The 20,717-nt window shown below is 46.7% G+C and overlaps 3 protein-coding genes across 5 annotated transcripts; all 3 read right to left on the reverse strand.

Annotated features, from left to right (window-relative positions):
* Positions 1-192: 192 nt before the first annotated feature.
* LOC120898113 lies at positions 193-3,139 on the reverse strand. The gene has a single exon (XM_040303557.1). The coding sequence runs from the start codon at positions 2,041-2,043 to the stop codon at positions 1,075-1,077; it is 969 nt and encodes a 322-aa protein (XP_040159491.1). The 5' UTR covers positions 2,044-3,139; the 3' UTR covers positions 193-1,074.
* Positions 3,140-3,162: 23 nt separating this feature from the next.
* On the reverse strand, positions 3,163-6,023 carry LOC120898172. Of its 3 annotated transcripts, none has more exons than XM_040303865.1 (4): positions 5,459-5,533; positions 5,018-5,087; positions 4,699-4,770; positions 3,163-4,573 (listed from the first exon to the last, which is right to left on the reverse strand). In XM_040303865.1, the coding sequence occupies exons 2-4, from the start codon at positions 5,057-5,059 to the stop codon at positions 4,070-4,072; spliced, it is 618 nt and encodes a 205-aa protein (XP_040159799.1). In that variant the 5' UTR covers positions 5,060-5,087; positions 5,459-5,533; the 3' UTR covers positions 3,163-4,069. The 3 variants fall into 3 exon arrangements, with proteins under 3 accessions (XP_040159799.1, XP_040159709.1, XP_040159622.1); XM_040303775.1 differs by lacking the exon at positions 5,459-5,533 and adding an exon at positions 5,241-5,437; XM_040303688.1 differs by lacking the exon at positions 5,459-5,533 and adding an exon at positions 5,648-6,023 and having other exon boundaries at positions 3,164-4,573.
* Positions 6,024-9,272: 3,249 nt separating this feature from the next.
* Positions 9,273-20,647, reverse strand: LOC120897989 (centromere-associated protein E). Its single transcript, XM_040303299.1, has 9 exons — positions 20,495-20,647; positions 19,962-20,204; positions 18,280-19,873; positions 15,959-16,129; positions 14,971-15,265; positions 11,173-14,905; positions 10,493-11,088; positions 10,284-10,415; positions 9,273-10,199 (listed from the first exon to the last, which is right to left on the reverse strand). Exons 2-9 carry the CDS (start codon positions 20,098-20,100, stop codon positions 10,068-10,070), a joined length of 6,792 nt encoding a protein of 2,263 aa, XP_040159233.1. The 5' UTR covers positions 20,101-20,204; positions 20,495-20,647; the 3' UTR covers positions 9,273-10,067.
* Between the last annotated feature and the right edge of the window lie 70 nt (positions 20,648-20,717).

A 20,717-nucleotide genomic window follows, 5' to 3' on the forward strand; every position in this document is an offset into this window, starting at 1 on the left:
GGTGCGAGAAATATTTGGCACCAGCCAATGAATCAATTACTTCCTCTATATTAGGAAGTGGAAATTTATCATCTTGTATAACTGAATTTACTTTCCGATAATCTACTACTAGCCGCCATTTTTTCGTATCATTTGATGATTTTTTAGGTACCAATAAAATAGGGCTATTCCAGTCGGATTGAGCGGGTTCAATTATGTTCTCATTCAGCATTTTATTAATCTGTTTTTCTGTTTCACTTTTCTGAAAATATGGCAACCGATATTGCTTTGAATAGCTTGGTGTTACATTAGTTTTTGCTTTAATATTAGCTTGAAGACAGCTTGAAGGTTTAAGAACGTCATTATTGAGACAAAAAATATCGTTAAATTTTAAACACAATTTTGAAATCATTTTTCTTTCATCATCTGTTAAATGTGCTAAATTTAATTCTTTAAGAAGTTGTTTGGCCCTGTCAGTATTTTCATCGTTTCTTTTAAATTCAATTATATTATAAGCTTCAGCAGGTTGAATTATTGGTTTAAAATTTTTAATGGAAGTTGGTTTGTTTGAAAAATTAACTAACTTAACAGGAAGTTTCCCATTTATTGGTGTTGCTAAACTGTTGGCAACAAAAACATGTGGCGATAATTGTTCACTCATTATTACAGACATTTCAGTTGTATCTGTATCAACATATGTAAGTAATTCAGTTCTTGCAGGTATATGAAAATTATTATAATATTTAGGTGGGGTAAAAGAAATTTTCATTTTAGAAAAATCAAAAATAGCATTAAATTGTTTTAAGAAATTGGTACCAATTAACCCATTAATATCTGACGGTAAATTATTTAGTACATGAAAACGAATAGGATATTTATTATTATCAATAGTTATTGTCGTGTCGATATATCCCATAGTTTGAGTATTGCCATTAAGGCCTCTGACCATAAACTTATTATGAGGATTAATATATACATGGTTGGGAATACATCGTTGTGCAATAATGCAACAAGATGCTCCGCTATCGATAATAAATTGGATTTTTTTTTGAAAAAAGGTGACCAAAAATTTTAACGGTTTTGATTATATCAAAATCAACGAAATAAATCCAACAAATTTACGTCTTCCTCTTCCTGCGTTGGTGCATCATTGGCTGAAAAGTTTTCGTGTTGATGTGTGTTGTTTGGATTTGACCTATTTGGCAAAAATGATGAACTTCCACGAAATGCATTATTGTTTCCCCTTTGATTTCCTCTTAAGTATCGAAAACCAGATGGTCGGCGATAACCACCTCGGGCTCGCATGGGTGGTCGATTGTACCAGTTTTGTCGATGGTTCCACAATGCATCATGGTTTCCATCATTGTTTTCAAATTCAGAGGAACATTCCAAAGCATCAGAAATCGCCTTGCTTAGTGTGGGAGGATTTCTTGCTTTCAGAAAAAATTTTGTTGTTGGATTGGATAGTCCCCCTATAAACGCACGTATAGCTGTTGTTTCCACTATATTTTTCGCAGAACCTTCCGAAACAAAATTTCCAGCTGAAACATGGGCCGCTGCTAGTTTTGCAGACAAAGCTTCAATTTCTGACCCATACTCGGAAATGTCACGCTTTCCTTGCCTCTTGGTTCCCATCTCGTGTTCCACCGCCAAAGGTGTCATTTTTACAGCGAATTTTTCTTTTAGGAGTTTAAGCGCCTCCTCAATTGTATTAGCAGGAGTGATAACTCCATGTGCTACGCCTGTCAGTGTGGTTCTCAAAAATTTTAAAAAGTGATGCTCATCTACACCTTCTGAATATTCTCGAAACAACTCAACACTTTCTATATAATTCGCAAGGTCTTTTGAATTACCATCATATGGTTTAATTAGTTTTAATCCTAAATTCAAGTCAAGTTTTGTCGTCATTGTCGCGTTTTTGTTTGTCTGCTTGTTGCAAGTGTTTTGTCTGAACACTACCGAACCCACAGCCGCCACCAATTCTGTACTCACCTTCGGTTTTGTTGTTTTGTTTCTGATCGCACTTTTCCGCTCATCCACAGCGCTGCGGGTTGCTTTCTTCATTAGGTTGTCGGTAGACAAAGGCGAGATAGGCTGCTCGATTAGGAATTTTCACGTAACTGTACACACACTAAAGTGATGATTTGATGATCGACGTTGCGGGAGTTGTTTGTCTTGTCACCAAAGTTTTAGCCTGCTGCACACAAAAGCGATGAGCTCGATGATCCGACGGTGAGGGTGTTCCTCGTATTGTCGTCCAAAATTTCTGCCTGACACACACACACAATAGACAACGAACACGATGATCCACGATGAGGGGCGTTGTTTGTTTTGTCACCACAACTCTAGCCTGATGCACACAAAAGCGACGAACTCGATGATCCTCGGTAAGGGTGTAACTTGTATTGTTACCCAAAACCTCTGCCTGGCACGTACAATAAACAAAGACACGATTGTCACCAAAATTTTTGCCTGTTGCACACAAAAGCGACGAACTCGATGATCCGACGGTGAGGGTGTTGCTCGTATTGTTTTCAAAAATTTCTGCCTGACACACACACACTAGACAACGAACACGATGATTCACGATGAGGGGCGTTGTTTGTTTTGTCACCAAAACTTCTTCTTTTTTTTTTTTTTTTTACATGCACACTAATACAGCGAACTGGTGTCACAAGAGGGCCGGAACGGCTGCTCTTCACACGTTAACTTTTTTTTTTTTTTACACTCAGTAGGCGATGAACTCAGTGAGGCGATGACAGTAACAGTTATTTCGATTTTTTTTTTTTTTTTTTTTTTTTTACGCCAAACACTATTGCTCTGGTTCAATCATGTGACGCATTTTTATATGAACACATTACACCGCACTTTGCTACTGCTGCTCTTTTGATGTCACAATGTAAGAAATATCACTTCTGCACGTATGCCATATTTAGCGTTTTCCCAATATGTTGCTGTTGCTCCTGGCAGGATCGCCATGTTATGTTCTTTCAAAATATATAAACACGATGTGTTTAGTTGGAGCTTGGACGCTAAATCATGCGCAGCGCGAGCTGCGCATTCCTTTTTATTTGAAACTGACCGCATGTCAAGAGCGATAGCTATCGCTTAAACCGTGCACAACGGTTTCAGGTCATGGCAATATTGGTCATAATGCCATAACACGACAAACACTGCTAAACATTAACGTTCAGCAGGTATCCTTTTACGTGTACGAAATTTCTTATTTCGACCCATTACCATCGAGTGTCAGCGGCGGCGATCTACCGAGCCAAAAGGTTGAGCCCTAACAAAATCCTAAGTGTGGATAAAGGTTTATTTTTATATAACGGACTACCCAGAAGCCCAACACATCCTTGGGGCACATGAAGAGAGTCTGGTTCTTTAACATTACCGGTATTAAAGCAGTTCCTATATCAATCCTACATTGATCCTAAAATTCCAAACCCATACCGGAAACTGATGCCATACTCACACCATTTTTGAAACCAATTACGAATCTGTCCTGGAATTGATCAGGAACTTATACAGATCCTATAATTGATGCTTAATTTATGCCACGGAGATGATTCTGAACTCATTCCAGTTCTGGAACTGGTATCGTACACAAACCAATTCTGGAATTGTTTCCATATTTGCGTTCCATGTTTGACTATTCCAATATCATTCTCCACTCAACCTCCTTAAGCAGATCTTTTTCTACAATCAGGTATGGGAATCGTATCCACCAATGTGCCATGCCATGGCAATGCCATCCGCGATTGCCGCGAGCCGATTTGCTGTTATTTACCCAAGGCCACTTTGTGCAGGGGACTGTCTATTCTTTTATTTGTACGCCAATTTCGAATACAAAGGCTTAATCGAACCATACACAAATACTTTGCAGGTATGAAAATTGCGCTCACACAAGTGTGGTTTGATTCAAGGTTCCAGCAAAGAAGAACGAGCTTTTTTTTCATGTGTGTTGATTCTGCTTACAAAAAGGCCGTTGATATCATTTAAACGCGGCTCGACATCTCAATCATTGAATTGTTGTAACATTATCCTTTTCATTATTAGAAATGGCCATCTTTTACCCAGTGTTTGGCTCTTACACGTTCCCAAACGCAAAGCCATATAAAGGCAAATAATGAACTCTTCGCATTTTTCTGTCTTCATTTGATGAATTCAAGTTAACCCCGAAACCAAGAAAGGGTGAATAACTGAATCCGAATCCAATATTTTCTTTTCTTTCATGTATCTCTTCTAATATTATTCCTTGTGGGCTGCTGTTGACGATTCTGCCATCACTGCTGATCAGTTGGATCGCATTGTTTGACGGTACCATAATACGGCGATCGGTCGAATTCGGTGATAGTACATACTGTATAGAGGGCTGGCGGTTGGAAGGGCGGTGGGCAGACGAACCCGGCTCGTCAGTATCATCGTCAGCTGTTTGATATACAACCATTTGTCGTCCATTGGTGCTGTTGCCAGCGTTCGAGTGGCGGCAATTACAGCAGCACCGTTCGCTCGCATTGTACGACCGTCCGGATCTGGCAGCCGTGCGATGGTCAGTTGAATTTCTTTGACGATGCATCCGGTCTATAGCGGCCTAGAATCCGGAAGTTCAAGAATGAAAATATTACGATTCGTGAGTATTTGTAAACGTTAAAGCATGAGTACACAGGTCATACCAGCTAGTGTACCCATGCTTTTAAACGAAGGCATTTTACTTACAATCATATGGATGGGCGTCATTAAATTTGATCCAAATACATCCTCGTCCTCATCGTCGCTGTCAGCTAGGGCCTGTCGAAATTAAGGAAAGTACATGCAGATGTATATTTACTCGCACAAGTAAATAAAACTACCAGAAACAAATGCAGCCCTACGGTCTATTTCCAACTGTCACTTAATGCATTGAACGACTCCTAAACGTAGTATTAACGACTCAAGCAAGAAATACGATTTTATGCAACAATTTGGCGTGATCGTGATCAAATAAGCTGGACATTGTTGTTTTTCGAGGCGTTTGGTGAATGCTACTACTACTTACCATCAAGCTGGCCAGTTTTATCATGTCTCGAATATCGGACATCTTATGCGGTTGCTCGCGAGAGGCTCACCTAGGAAGGAAGTGAATACCTTCAGAAATGATTTTTGCGTAAATTTTGTCGTGCGTATTGCGTGCGTGTTTGTATGTGCTTTTGTCGGCTGCTTATAAACAGCAGACGACGACTACTGCTATGGTCGTACTACTACTGCTAAGGATTTACTACCTTGGTCACTGTTGCAGCTCGGTGTTAATTTCCTAGAAGTGATAGATCTCGACATATTTTTCTCTAATCTTGCATACCACATCTGGCACCTGAACACTGCAATACTGTATGGTGTTTGCGCGAGCGATAAAGTATGCCCTTGAAATAGTTCATTGAGCCAGAGTTACGAGAGTATCCAGCGTGAGACTTGACAAGATCTATAGCATGAGTTAACTTACTCCAATTGCAATTGCACAAATAAAGGACGACGGACGCACACTTTGATCCAGGACGTTAGACAAGTTGTATAGGAAGGAAACGGTAAACAGGATGAAAGACTACATCACACGCACGGTCGGACGCACGAACGCACTCTCACAAATATCCTTTTACATGGAACAGATACACACACATATTCATATACTTACACAGAGGGTAGATACACATACGTGATACTCGGTGGCGTTAGTTGCTATTCCTCTCTTGCTAGTACAACTTGCTCGACATTCAGTTTGTTTTATACTTTGAGCCTACTGGCTACATTCACCCCAAAACACAACATTAAGACTAGGATTCGTTACTTCAACGTTGCTTATATAGGCCTTGCTCCGTGTCCACGGTTACACTTAGTTTTATCATTAGAGGTTACCGCGTTTGATCGGATCGCTGATTGGCTGCAAGAATTTTTGCTCATTTTACCCCTTCCTCTGTCTCTTCTTCTCGGTGATACTTAACGTTTCGAAACGTTTTTGATAAAAAGAATCGTAGAGGGAATTCCTAGAAAAGTAGGTGCAGACCTGCTGCCCTGCACATACGCACGTGTGTTGCATTATCAATAATAACCCGCAAAGAGTGCAATACATGAATAAACAAGAAGTTTATGTAATATTGCGAAAACATCAGTTCCTCTTATCGTTTTATAGACGTCCGTTTGACGTCACCAATCTACCCAACCCAAATAGCCAGCACACATAGTGCAAATCAGCTGCAGAGTTTGAGAGAGTACCGTGTGCTTGTTACTTACTTACTTATCCGGCGCTACAACCGCTTTGCGGTCTTGGCCTGCCTCAGGAGTGTCCGAAACCGCTCACGGTCTCGCGCCTTCGTCTGCCAGTCCGTTATCCCGGCCTAACGCCGGGTGTGCTTGTTACAAAGCTTTACAGGGTTTCCCACGATTTATTGGTTGGTTCCCATCAATTTTTGGTGGGTTCCCATATTTTTTTGGTGCGTTCCCACGATTTTTTGGTCGTTTCCCAGAATTTGTTGGTCCAATTGTATTGATATCCAATTGGAAAATACCAATAAAATATGGGAACGAACCAAAAATCTATAGGATACGACCAAAAAATCGTGGGAACGCACCAATAAATCATGGGAACTGACCAATAAATCGTGGGAAACCCTGTATAGTTCCACCAAGTACCGTTTCATCTCTTAATCATCCACAAAGTACGACATCGGAACGATTTTTCGTTAAACAGCCCAAAATCAGCTATGGAGTTCGAGCTGGCTATTTGGGTAGGAACGCCCAGATAAATTATATCAAGCATCTTAACACATATTTGCTTCATCAGAGCCTGGCTCAGATGAAACGCATACGTATATTTGCTATTTTAGTATATTAGTATTTAGTATATTTAGTATATGGGGCGTTCCTATGGTACAGTTGTCAACTCGAATGACTCAATAACATGCCCGTAATGGGTTCAAGCCTAGAAAGGACCGTCCCCCCGTAGCGAGGATTGACTAACCGGCTGCGTGGTAATGCATTAAGTCTCGAAAGCCTGTATAGGCCAGCATGTCCGCGTAGGACGTTACGCCAAATGGAAGAAGAAGTATATTTATGAAAAACTGGCCTATTTTATGTGAAGCATTTGTTAGCACTTTTGCCCTCGAAACAAGACATTTGAGCCTGGTGGTAGCGCTGACGAGAACCTCCAGCAAGTTGCCAGCAGGCAAGTTAGTGTTAGCGCTCTTATTTTCATACATATTCTTTGGCGTGTCACGGATCTAGCGCCAAGTTAGATAGGAGACAGGCAAGTCCGTCCCCCTGGCGCAGATCTTTGATGGTAGCAAAAGGCCCTGAGAGTGCTCCATCAACCCTCACCTGGCAAGTGACGTTGGTCATAGTCATTATAACTAGCCTCATCAGTTTGGCCGGAATTCCAAAAGAGCTCATAGCGTCGTACAGTTTTACCCTGGTTATGCTATCATATGTAGTTTTGAAATCAATGAAGACATGGTATGTATCGTGTCTGTATTACGGAACGGTAACATGTCTCTCAATTATCGGATCTTGTTTATATACGGGAAACCCCAACCACTGTCGGGAGGTTCGTGCTTCATGCATCATGTACAATCTATCATGCATCAAACAGCACGAATTTAGAAGGTGCCACGGTCTTTTCCAAGAAGCACTTTTGCGCAACGGTTCAAATAAACTTTGATATACCTTGAGTGCCCTGCCTATGGTTATCATATATGATAGCAGGAAGTTAAATAATTTTATCTATAATTTCGTGTTAAAGATAAGTCGTATTATCATGCAATTTTGTAATAAGATTAATAAAAAGAACTTAATGACCTTATTTTGACCTAGGTTTTCACAATTATTGAATACTCCCCATCCCCCGTAAGAAGGCCTGACAATTCCACGTAGTCCAAAAAATCAGAACTCCACGACTCATGGTCTGTGGAGTGGAAAAGGAATTCCTCACATCCGGCGCCTGTGGATGAGCAATGCGAAGCTTGCAATTAAGCACCAGAAGAGGAATTTTCTTCTTATCAGTGTTGAGCAATCCGATAATTTTAATTAGCTTTGGAGCATTCTTCTTCTTCTTGTTTGGCACAACAGCCGATGTCGGTCCGAGTCTGCCTGTACCTCTGGGCAATGGGCTTGACTTTTAGTGACTTAATGATTCACCCCCATGGCAGGGTAGTCATTCGGGGCTTGAACCCTTGATGCAGCGAAATTATAAAGCATGGATGTTTACGGTATGTTCAGAAGGCTTTATACTTTTTCTGACGCTTCTTTTTGCTCTTTCCGTGTCAGCTTGGTTTGTTCAATGTTTCTTTCTGGTGTAAGTTTACAGATAATTTGCTTTTGCTTACAAGAAAACGAAACAGTTCTCAAATTAGTACACGTTCCCACACATTCTTATTCTGTTTTATTCACTTCTAACTCATTTAACGCTACATCCAATGACGATCATCAGTCCCTTGGCCAGCTAACACGTGGACGGGAGACACTTTCCGTAGTTTATGGTGCGGCCGTTGTGGTGCGCAATTTGCGCGTAATTGGCTTACAGGTGGTGCGCGTGGTTTGCGCAAACGCCACAGAAATGAGACTCACGACGAGCAGGATGATGGCAACCAGCTTCATGGTTTAGTGCGTTATGTGTCGACGGTTAGAGAGGCAACAAACGAGTCCACACCGGGAGCGATCAATAGCAGAACTAAACCGCGCGGCCACTAAAACGATCAGCTAAATATGGTTAAAAAAGAACACATCACATTCTACTCCCTTTCCCAGCCAAGTGAACCAAATTCTGGCCGAACCGGCTGTACAAATAAATCGCTGCGATACGTGTGTGCGTGTGTGTCTTCACCGTCAGAGCAGAATACGCTTGAAGGTTGCATTAAAATGAGGATTTTTGTTGCTTGTTTTCGTCACCAAAACCGTGCAAAGATCCAATGGAAAGATTTTAGGAGTGTTTTTGCATTGCGTTATTAATTTTGTCCTAATTAAGCGAATAAACGATTGGCTCCTGCTAATAGTACAGGAGCATTGCACAACACACGTAAAATTAGACATTAACTCCAAGGTCTTAGAGACATTCAGTTCCCTTACAACGTTTGCACAACCGCATTGTACACAAACAAAATGCTGGAGAACGGCATCTGTATACACAATTACCATTTCCAAACGCTTTGTGTGTCGTCTGCCTACAAAACAAGACCATCTACGGATAAAACGAATATTCGAACGAATATAGAGAGTTGTCGAATCACATTTCTTTCATACATTCCGAGAATGACGCGTCGCGAAAGGACTTGAATGTATAATAGAAAAAAAATTGTTGTTGGATTTATTGCTTGCTTGTTTGCTTGTTTGATTTGCTAGCTCGGTCGGCGGTTTGTATTCACGATATTACATTTCACACAGTAGTTTCGGGGATAGCGTTAATAAATATTTACCGCCTGCCGTTCCGAGTAAGCTAAGGTACAACAACGGGCACACACAATATAAATATGGGGTACACTTTCAAATTAAGCAATAAACGTTCTACAGCGCTGTTAATATTGCGTTCAACTAGACAGCACTAAGTACGGAACATAACGAATAGCTGAATATACACTTGATGTATGAACACCGAACAAACATCAGGTTCATATTTACATGTTCATGCCCTTTAACGGTGGAACATTACTACAAAATATGTAAGTGTGACCGATTAACAGCAATAGGCGCAAAGAAAGAAAGAACGAACTAAGTTTACTACAAAACTAACTTAAGCGCAAAACAACAAACGGACATTACCTACAGGCGGGCTAAAGGAAATGCAACGGTACGGGATGTTCCGAGGTTCACGGAGGCGCGGACGGTTTGCTTAAGTGTAGTTAAGCAACGAAAACGACTCCACATTGCAGAGTGTGTGTGTGTGTGTGTTGCTCCGTTGCACATTGAATGTGTGTAGCGCGAAGACTTTCTCGCCAAATTACCTTCTATACGGGACGGGACTAGACAAACTAACACTATTAAAAGGGATGCGGCGTCTTCCAGGTTGGCCACCATCATTCCTTCCTTGGGATAAGGGAATGAGTGAAAAAGACGAGAAAACGGAGACACTAAACCCCTCCTCCGCCAGCAGTCCGTTGGCCATTCATTTTGGCTGCTTTAGCTTCGTCTATCAGTCGAGCCGCCAGTGCTTTGTAGCGTTCGTACTTGACGCGATACATTTCCGCTTCCTCACGGGTAGCCTAAAAAGGGACACGGTAGAAAGGGAGGGTGGGGGATGTTAACATTCTGTTCCTTCCCCTGCAAGTATTACTTCGCCCACTTACGTCATTATCCGTCTGCAAACCGACGTCCGCTTTGTTGGCCGATTTTCCCCTCATTTGCACGGCATGGTGGTAGATCTGGGCGTACCGATTTTCGGCCTCCTTCAGCTGTTGCTTAAGCTGAATACATTCATTCTGGAGCCACCAAAAGCATTCAAAAATACATAAATTAAAACATATAAACACATTACAAGTGAAATACTCTCCCTCACCTGTACGGTGCGGTTCACGTTCGTGCTTTCGTTCTCCTTCTCCGCGAGTCCCGCACTTAGGCTGCTGATCTTGTCATTCCGTATCCGGCACAGGTGCTTCATCGTTTGGTACTTTTCGTTCAGCCGCTCGTACTGCTCCTGCTGCTCCTCGCAGCGTTTCTGCAGTGCCGTCAGTTCCGCGCTGGCCGCTGCGTCACCAGCGCCCACCGCCACCGAAGTATTCCTGCCGGTGGACACAATCGACACGGATACGGCCGTCGTCGTGCTGGGACTGTCGGTGGTCGGCTGGTACGCCTGGACCGCCTTATCGCAGCGCGCATTCTGCTGCCGGCTGTGCCGCATACACTGGGTACAGTGGCGTTTGCGATCCTTGCGCTCCTGGTCCAGCTGCTCAAGCACTTCGCGCAGTTCCTGCTCGATCTGTGACTTTTCGCGGTGCTGCTCCTCCAGTTTGCGGCGCATTTCGGCGATTTCGTTCTTGAGCGGATTGGCGGACGATAGGAGCTTCTGCGTGTTGAGCTGACAGTCCTTGAGCGTAAGCTTGTTGCGCATTTCCTTGATCTTTTCGTTCATCTCCGAGCAGGCACAGTCAGCAGCTACAGTTTTTGGAGTGTAAGAAAGCAAAGAAACAACCGATTAGTGGAAAATTCCCGCACAAAAAATAAGATACAACCACTCACAGGTAGGATCCGTCATGGTGGACACTTCCTTGCTGTTAAACAGCAGCCCCCGCCGATCGTCATGCGTGCTCTGGCGGCGATTCTTGCGCTCCTTGTCCGTCGTTTTGCGCAGCTCGTCCACCTCCTTCGCCAGTGACTGGTGCTTGAACCGCAGCTGATCGAACGCCCGCTCGAGCGACCGTTTCTGGTGCACCGTTTCCTCCCGCACCTTCTCCGCGTCCTGCACCTGCTTCTGGAGGTGGCTTATTTCCTCCACCTTCTCGTTGAAGCTCGACTCGTGCCGCATGCTGGACATTTCGTCGCGCAGCTTCGCAATCTCACCCTCCAGCCGCTCCAGCTCATCGACCCGTTCCTGCAGCTGCCGGGCCCGCAGCCCGTCCAGCTGGCGCACCTCATTCAGCTGCTTGAGCAGATCCTCGTTTTCACGCCGCAGCGCCTGCACCACCCGCCCATCGCCGAGCGACGGCCGACCGGTGGCCATGAAGCTTTCCAGCTCCTTGCGCTTCTCGTCCAGCTCGCGGCGCAGTCCGGCGGATACGGCGCGCTCCTGTTCGTACCGTTCGTTCGCCAGCTTGTGATCCAGGCTCTCCAGATCGCTCTTCAGATTGCGCAGCTCGCGCTCCAGCACGTCCCGTACGCTGGACGATTCTTCAATGTCCGCCTCGAGACGCAACCGTGCCGCTAGACTCTCCTCCAGCGCTGCTTTCGTGTCGCGCAGCTCATCCCGTACTTGGTCGTGTTGCTTTTCGACGTCCGTCAGCTTCGCCTCCGCCACCGTGAGCGCCTGTTTCAGTGCAGCCAGTGCAGCATCTTGCTCCTGCCGCTCCTGCACAAGCGTATCGATCGTTTTCCGCTGCGATGCTTCATTGCTATCGACCTGCTCCTCCAGATTAACGATTTTGGCGGAAAGTTCCTGCACCGCGATCGTAAGATCGTTGTTCTCCTTGCGCATCTCGTCCAGTGCGCTTTCCTTTTGCTGCTGGAGCGCTTCCAGTTCGGCCGTGTGTCGCTCTTTCTCTGTCAGCTCCACTCGCAGCCTGTCCGTTGCTTCCTGCAACCGCTGCTTCTCATCCTCCAGGGCGGTGATAGCGTGACGCAATCGTTCCGTTTCCTCTTTCACCGCCTCCGACCGTTCCCTGTCGGTCTGCTCAATCTCATCCCGTCGGCGTTTCTCCTCCAGCAGCTCCGTCCGTACCATCTCCAGCTCGGCCCGCACGGTGGCAAGATCGCGCTCTAGCTGTGTCACCAACCGTTCCGACTCGTCGCGACAGGAGCGCAGCTTGAGCAGCTCCTCCGCATCGGCGCTGGTCCGTTCCTGCTGGCTCTTTTCCCCTTCCAGCTGCTCCCTAAGCAGTGCCTCGTTTTCGTTCATCAGCTGACTCACGTTTCCCTGCAGTGAATCGAGCTCGTGCTGTAGGGCGGCAGCCTTCGCTTCCAGCTCGCGCTTTACCCCGTTCTGCTGCTCCACCAGCCGGATCTGCTCCGCGCGGAGTGCATCCAGCTCGGTTATGTAGCGCAGCATTTCCACCTCGCGCTCCTCGAGCTGACCTTGAAGCGCCTGCTGGCGGGAGTGGCACTCGGAATGTTCTCGCTCGACGGTGGCCTTGTCGGCGCTTACTTGTTGCACCATTTGCTTCAGCACTTCTATCTCCTGGTCGAGCTGCTGCCGCGCGCTGTTGTACGATTCGTGCTCAGTCTTTTGCTCTTCTGCCAAGGTTTCACACTTTGCCCTTGCCGTCTCCAGCTCGGACGTGATTGTTGCAAGCTCTGCTTCCTTTTCAGCTAATCGTTGTTCCAGCGTTTCCTTGCATTTCGTCAACGCTTGCACACATTGCGCCTGATCTTCGCGATCTCCGTGCTGTCGCTTTAACAGTTCACTATTGTCTTCTTTTATCTTGGCAAGCGCTGTGTTTGCCATTTCTAGCTGCTTTTCTATCTCCTTGCGAGTCTCTTCATGGCTTTGCTGTTCTTCCTTTTGCTTTCCAGCAATCGCAGACAGTTCCGAGCGAGAGCATTCCAGCTCCTGCTCCACCTCTTCAATGCGTTTTTGAAGCTCTGCAACGGTTTGTGCAGCTTTTAGCAGCTCTTCCCGAACCTTTGCTTCCTCGGCCGCAATTGCGTCTTTCTCTTCGGTCAGCTGTGCGAGGGCTTTCCTTGCGCAATCCAATTCCTCCTGCACCTGTTTTAGCGAGCATTCGAAAGATTCGCCTTGTTTCGCCTCACGTTCAGTCAGTGCTGCAATTTCTCCTTCATAATCACACACCTTCTGTTGCAGTTCGTTGATGCGTGCTTTCTCCGATGCGTGCTTCTGACGCAAAACGGCCAGTTGCTCCTGTAGGGTGGATTCCTTTTCCGTTTGAATTTGTACCAAATTGGTCTGACTGTTCTTTTCCTCTCGCAACTGGTGCAGGGATGCTTGCAGCTCTTCCATTCTTAGCTGCAGCTCGCTGATCTCCTTCACTAAGCCTTGCTTTTCCGTTTCCCACTGTTGGAACCGCTCATTTTGTTCGCTCTCTGCAGCGTCCAACTTGTTTTTAAACACTTCAAGCTCTACCTCGAGCTGTACAACACGCCCATCGGTTTCATCCTTCAGCTGCTGCAACCGTTCCAAATCTTCTCGCGCCTTTTGATCACTCGCTGCGCCCGCTTGCTGTTGCTCCTTTTGTAACTGGACCAGCTGTGCCGAAAGTCGACTATTTTCTGTAGCGAGCAGCTCCTTTTCCACACGCTGTTCACCGATCGACGTTTCTAGCTTTACAATTTCTTGTTTCAATCGATCGATTTCTTCATTTACTGCCTCTAATTCCGCTTGTCTTGCCGCCTGGCCGGTTTCTAGCTCCTTTATCGTCTCTTTCTGCTTCGTAATGGCCTCTTCCAGACGATTCTTCGTTTCGTCTCGCTCCACGGACAGCTTTTCCTTCTCGGCAACGATCGTTTCCACCTGAGAAGCGTGACTCTCTATGGAAGCTTTGAGCGCGCTAGCCTCTTCACGCAGCGAGTCACACACACGCTGCAGCGCTTCTCGTTCGGCGTTTGCTTTCTCCAGCGATTCACGTAACAGTCCCATCTCACGTTCAAGCTCTTCCCGCCGCTGGACGTCCTTTTCATTCGCCAGTGCCGTCTGCTTCGCCTCTTCGAACTGCTTGCGAAGGTCTTCATTGTCCTGCATCTGGTCCATCAGCTGCGTCGACAGCTCGTCGTACTCGGTCGTTTGTGCCGCAAACTTTTCCCTCCACTGGGCAATCTCCTTCTCCAGCCGCTCGATGGACGTTTGCCCACCGTTAAGGTTCGATTTCAGCTCACCCAGCTGCACATCGCTCGCTTCCTGCAGGGCTCGCTTTTCCTGCTCCAGCGCGCGAATGGTTTCTTCCAGCTGCTCGACAATTTTGACCAACTCCTGGATGGTTTTTTCCTCCCCCAGCATGGTCGCATTGCCGTCGAGCATGGTAGCGTTTCCGTTTCCATCGTAAACGGATTGTCCCATCGTTGTGTTGTTGAAGCCATTCGAATGAGCTGCATGTTCCTGCTCTCCGTCATCTGGCGACAGCACCAACAGCTTGCGCAACGAGCTTACTAGCGCGGACTGGGCAAAGTCACCGGAAAATGTTTGGTAATGCTGCAAAACGGCCTGCTTCACATTCTCAAACTTCCGGTGCTGCTCGAGGTTGGAGGATTTTAACTGCTCGAGCTGCTTGTTACATTCTTCCAGCTGTAGGGTAAATTCATAGTTTTGCTAAAACACAAAAAACCAGGATTAGACATTGCAAAACTCCCAACATTGCACAACACAACACTTACCATTTCCAACCGTTTCATTTCTTCGCGCTTTTGGTCCAGTTTGAAACTATCGCCGCCGTTGGATGTTGCGCCGTTGTTGCGCGCTTCCTGCAGCGATTCGATCAGCTCCTTCTCGCGAGCCTCCGACCGCTGCCGGTAGCGCTCGAACTCGAACTCGATGCCGGTGTGCTGGTTCCGGTGCAGTTCCGCCTCCCGTACCGCTGCCTGGCGCTCCTTGGTCGCCAGGGCGAGATCGTTTTCCGCCTTGCTCACCGTTGCCATTTGGCCCTTCAGTTCAACCTCTAGCTGGGCGCATCTGGAAGGCACGTGAACAAATAGGGGCATTGGATGTTAGAAGAAAGGTAATCATAGCGAACGGACGCACAATAAAGCGTTCCATTTCATTGCACATGTTGCGTTGTTTATTTCTATGGACAATTTTGAATCGCTTTGCTTCATTTGTCAACTCAAAATTGTGTTTCACATGCTTGTATGATTCTCAAAACATGATTAAAAGCGAACAATAAAAATAATAAATGAATAAAAAACAATTAAAACACGAAAAGCACACTTTTTTAACTGTGTTCTGTTTTAGGCAAATATTAACGTTGTTCGTGAGGGTTAGAATATTCAATCCAATCACATCAATACGACCAATTATCACCTTCACTCAGTGGCAAGGCAAGGTACACTGCCAATCTCTGATCACCTTGCATTCAATTGGCACGGTTCATTATCAGTTTAGCAATCGAAAAAGAATAAAAACCGCTGAGCATCGACTACTGCAACACCCCGACCCCGGTGGTTCGTGAGCTAAGTGCAGGAGGAGGGAAAAGGGGTGTGCAAAGCAAATGAAGCATTACGTGGGGAGAAGAAGACAGGCGACGGTTGTTGATATGTTTTGAGGCGTAACAAATACAACCAACAATCAAATCATGGGGACAATCTTTGCTTCGATCGGGCCCGAACAGTGCTCTGTGCCCCATAAAGCTATGCAAATGATATTTACCGTTCCTCAAGCTGTTCCAACCGCTGCTCCTTCTTTTCGAGATCGTGTTTCAGTTCCGACAGCTCACCCGTGCGCTTGTCAAGCTCCTTCTTCAGGTGTTGCGTTTCGACCGAGTTTTCTAGCTTGGTGAACTCCTGAAGCTCGAGCAGTTCCTGTTCCAGCTCCCGGCACCTGGATGAGGAAGAAAATAAAATTAAATTAAATAACACCGTTTTAATACAACACAGCGACGAAATATCAATTCAAGGAAGGTTACACAAGCGGAAACTGCTGGATTGATGGGATGGATCAGATGGGATTTACGGGACATTGCCGACCGTTGACCCCTAAGACATGCCGCCGTGATGTAACGAAACAGTCACTTCACAATCGAAATGAATAGGTCGGTTTCTCTCTCTCTTTAAAACGTGGAAGAGAAATAAACAATAAACACATGAGACATCTATCGTCCGTTCGTGCTTACAGATAGATTTTTTATGAACACGCACCGCAGAATTTAGTCTCCCGAAGGTCCAAAAATTAATCGCACCGCGTCGTTCCACTCCACAGGTACATCAACAACAAACTGCTCCCATATACGCCCGAGAACGGGCAAAAAACTGGACCTCTCCCCGTGAACGTGTTTGAGTGCGATTCCGTTTGTGAATGTTTGTGTCAACGCATTCCGCATTCTTCTACGTCGGGGTCTAACGTCTTTGGACGTGGTTGCGATTGGGCAGCAGGGCGACTGCAAAAGACGCAACGTGTCGTAGTAGAGAAAGAGAGAGAGTGAGTGCGCGAAACCTAATAAATCACCTTTTCTTTTATCTATCGTGACGACACTGCTGCATCAGTGTACTGTGCGTGGGTGGACGGGTGTCGATAATAGATCACAGGGCGGCTCGCGATAATAGTGCCTCTTCGTGGTGATGTGTTATCGTTTTTCATTGGAAAATCACCCCAAAAAGAAAGATATTTCTAATTGGAGATTCTCTACCAAGTAATCCGTAAGAAACCTTTCGATGGAAACCATTTCGCTTCGTGCCTGGTGTGGCATATTCGGCATTCGATTACGAATAAATCACCACTAAACTCACCATCTGCACCCCCCGATAGCGACAAGACAGCAACACTTCACGGATTGTTGTGTGCTCCGAAACGATGCAAGCACACACACACACACACCTACTGCGCGGCACGACCTTCTTGCTCTTCGCGTATGTCCCTCTCAAAATAAACAAAAGATCCCTTTCTCGATCTACCACCCTCTCGCCTTTAGGGGGTTGCATGCGCCGCACGCTGAGAGTGGAAATCGCGTTCGCCGCTTGCTCTGCCCCGCGCGATACTGTTTATTCGACTCCGCGTTGCTAACGAAACGCGCGCGCACATCTCACTGCCACTGAGGATCGAAATGCAGCGAGAGAGAGAGAAAGAGATTGACGAGGTGAGTGTAGTTGTCTTTCTTTCTCACCTGGTACGGGAAACATGAGAAATGCAATAGTGCAACTTGCAGTCGGAAAGGTTCACGCAATGGCCCAATGCGCGGCCGTTACGAATGACGCAGATTAATTAATTCTTAAGATAAGCCTACACAACTTAACTGAATAGAAATGAAAAAGGCACATACACACATCACAGATATGTAAAACGAAAAGGAACTGCTACACCAAGCTAATTAAATTGCAGTGCGTTTAACGCGTCGTCTTCGATACGCAGCTAGCTAAAATTAGTTCCATCGTCTCGTGACTTGTTTTGGAAAATATATCTCCCCACCTTCTAATCCCTCAAACCTACTGCGTTCAGTTGATTCTTAGCAAATAAACAGCATGCGTTGAGGAAATTGTGTCGGACGCGTAGTGGTGTGGCGTATTTTTAGAGACGCGTAAACCATTTCTCCAAACCGCGATGCCCATGTACGCCGCGTACGTACTAACGCACTCTACTGTACCGGGTTGGCCAGAATTGCTCACAGCCAAACACGCGTACCGGCCGACCGATCGTGGTGGCTTGGGGCGATGCGGTTAACAAACGGTTAGGGATATTATTTTAAACACTGGATCTATTTCAAGCCACACGACACGTCGCTACAAGACGCTGTGCGCACAATATGAGCCCCACCCAGGCAGATGATGTTTGATGACGGTTTGCCGAGATTTACATCGGGCCTGTCTTTGCTTTCCCCAAAATAAACAAATTTCCCATTGATTTTCCTTCCCTTCCGCTTGCAATAAAACAGCACGATTTCCCTTTGCGCAACAGCAACTGCGCGTAATGAAATATGTGCCCTTCGCTAGGTCGAGGTCATCGCAACCAGCGTGTGATGCGGAATCGGCAAGACTTACCGCTGCTCGTAGTTAAACTGTGGTGGTGAATCACCGGTCGATGAGCGGCGCGTTCTCCGCAAGCTTTTCGGCGTGTGCAGCTCCCGCTCCATCGTCGACAGGGGCGATACGGAGGCGGACCCGAAGCTAATCTGCTCGCCCGGCACAAACTCATCGCCATAGGACGAGAACGGATTGAGCAAACCGTTCGGCGAGTTCGAGCGTACCCGCCGTGCCAGCAGATCCTGATGGTCCAGCAGCTCGCGGTACTGAATGTTCGGCTCGTCCTCCCCGATGAGGGCGAGCGTGGCGGCGAACCCATCGCTCGCACGAATATCGCCCGACGTTGCCGCCGTGTAGTCCTCGTCGGCCGACATCGAACGGATCGCTATCTGGGGTGTCGCCCCGTTCATGGTCACGAGGTACTGGCCACCGATCGTCATCGCAGGAGGTGGTCCCATCAGCGTTCGACCGCCATCGCCCATCAAATCCGGCGTTGGACGGCGACCAGGGGCTAGCCGTGGTATCTCCGTCGTCGATGGGCACCAGGTGCGGCGCCGGGCATTGTCCGCCAGCGACTGTTGCGCCTGGTTCGAGTTGATGAACTGATTCGTGCGCAGCGTGATCGCGTTCTGCAGCTCCATCGTTTTGATTTTGCTGTTTTTGTTCTGCTCCGAGCGGAGCTCACTCTGCAGGCGCTTGATTTCCCGCTCGAGCCGCTTCATCATGGCGGCGTCGGTCAGGATCTCGTTCACTTTCGGCTTGTTGCGGATGTTTTTGGCGCGCATCGCAAAGCTCAGCGTGTAGTACGTTTCGTCCACCACGGCGGGCGTTATGTTGCAGATCATCGACGTGACCGCATTGCCACCGAGCGACGCTTGCAGTATTCGCGTCAGCTTCGAGTCGCGATAGTTGATGAACTGTTTGTCCGAGTTTTCGCTCAGCTTCTGTATCACGCAGCTCAGCGACAGGAGGCTTTTGTTGATGCACACGCCCTCCTTAAACCGTGAGCCTGTCGCGCCGGTTTGATCCGCCCGCTCGCTGCCGGCCAAATCGACCAAATTCAAGATGCCGATCTGAACCGCCTCATTGTCCATGCCGCCGTCAACGCCGTTGGCCGGCCCGATGACACGCGATTCGATCGTGATGCGGAAGATGGTGTGCGATCGGCTGGACCGTTCGTTCATGTTCGTTTCGCCGATCTTGCGCGCCTTGTTGCCGTCGTCCACGTGCTGGATGATCTGCTCCGCGCAGTTCGTGATGCATTCCTTCGAGTTGACCGACACGTCGCCGCACTGGTTTTCCACTATCTTCAGGTTCGTGTTGGCCGTGTTGAGCAGATCGTGTATCTTCTCGTTGTAAATCTCGATAAACCCGACACGGATCAGAAACTGGCGCTCCTTGATCCTTTTGATCTGCTCGAAAATTTCCCGCGCCGTCAGCGGCACCACACCCGGTTCCCGATCGTTCCCGATCATGGTGTACGTTTTGCCGGACGATGTCTGGCCGTACGCAAATATCGTCCCGTTGATACCGTTCAGCGCGGACAGTATGACGGGCCGGCACACGGTGTCGAAAAGCTGGCGGGTGGGGACCGTTTCATCGAAAATATGATCTGTGCGGAGCGGTTCGGGAAAGGGACAAAAGAGGATGAAAAAACGGCACTGAAACAACGTCATTGTTGTGAATGGAAAATGGCTTACCAAATACAAACGGATCGCCATTGCCATCGATCGTTGCGATTATATTATCCCGGATGCGCCATTGTGATACAAGTTTGTTTTCCCGCTCCCTTTTGATGAGCGGCCGTACCTTGATGGAAACCTTCACATTATCCGACATGGTTTACTTTGGTGCCTGCCACCGGTGATGGGTCGAAATGTCGTGTGGTAATCCCTCACAGCAACCTACCTGTCCACACTTTTATATTATGACGGTGCATTGACCTTAAAACAAAACCAAGAGAGGAGAACCATCAAGCAACCGCCGCTTTGTTTGCCATGAAGCTGCTACACCGTGGCCATTTTATGGCTGTTTCGAGCAAACACACACAATTTGCATTTGCGAACAGCAAGCGGTAAAGTATTTTAGTTTCAATGAATCACAAATAAACTAAACGAATGTAACCAGCCACAGTTTGTACACAGCGTCTTTTGAAGAACTTAACGCTCTTTTGCGATTCACCTAACTAAACAACAAGTGAAAGCATTCTCATCCAAATTTCACAAGAGCTTACCACAGATAATAACAAGTCACAATTCACAATTCAATACACGCAATTTTAGTTTCAATTTCACATAAACAACTGGAAAAGCACAGCACAAATCTACGCCGGTAACGAATGCCCACAGCACCCGATGTAAAAGCGTTGAAGAACCGATAGCAAAGTTGAGAATTGAATTGAAATTGAACGGCAAACGATCAGTGCGAGAGCAAGAAAATTGTGCAAAACGATCCGT

The sequence above is a fragment of the Anopheles arabiensis genome, chromosome 2 (assembly GCF_016920715.1).
Source record: "Anopheles arabiensis isolate DONGOLA chromosome 2, AaraD3, whole genome shotgun sequence".
In the NCBI taxonomy this organism is placed as follows: Eukaryota; Metazoa; Arthropoda; class Insecta; order Diptera; family Culicidae; genus Anopheles; species Anopheles arabiensis.

Excerpts from the sequence above, each read along its gene's own strand:
- LOC120898113 (XM_040303557.1), bottom strand. The coding sequence starts at position 2,043 with ATGAAGAAAGCAACCCGCAGCGCTGTGGATGAGCGGAAAAGTGCGATC.
- LOC120898172 (XM_040303865.1), bottom strand. The coding sequence starts at position 5,059 with ATGTCCGATATTCGAGACATGATAAAACTGGCCAGCTTGATG. Across the intron at positions 4,771-5,017 it reads TAAAACTGGCCAGCTTGATG|GCCCTAGCTGACAGCGACGA; the intron begins GTAAGTAGTAGT and ends TAATTTCGACAG. Across the intron at positions 4,574-4,698 it reads TGACGCCCATCCATATGATT|GCCGCTATAGACCGGATGCA; the intron begins GTAAGTAAAATG and ends TCCGGATTCTAG.
- LOC120897989 (XM_040303299.1), bottom strand. The coding sequence starts at position 20,100 with ATGTCGGATAATGTGAAGGTTTCCATCAAGGTACGGCCGCTCATCAAA. Across the intron at positions 19,874-19,961 it reads TGGCGATCCGTTTGTATTTG|ATCATATTTTCGATGAAACG; the intron begins GTAAGCCATTTT and ends CGCTCCGCACAG. Across the intron at positions 11,089-11,172 it reads CACCATGACGGATCCTACCT|CTGCTGACTGTGCCTGCTCG; the intron begins GTGAGTGGTTGT and ends CAAAAACTGTAG.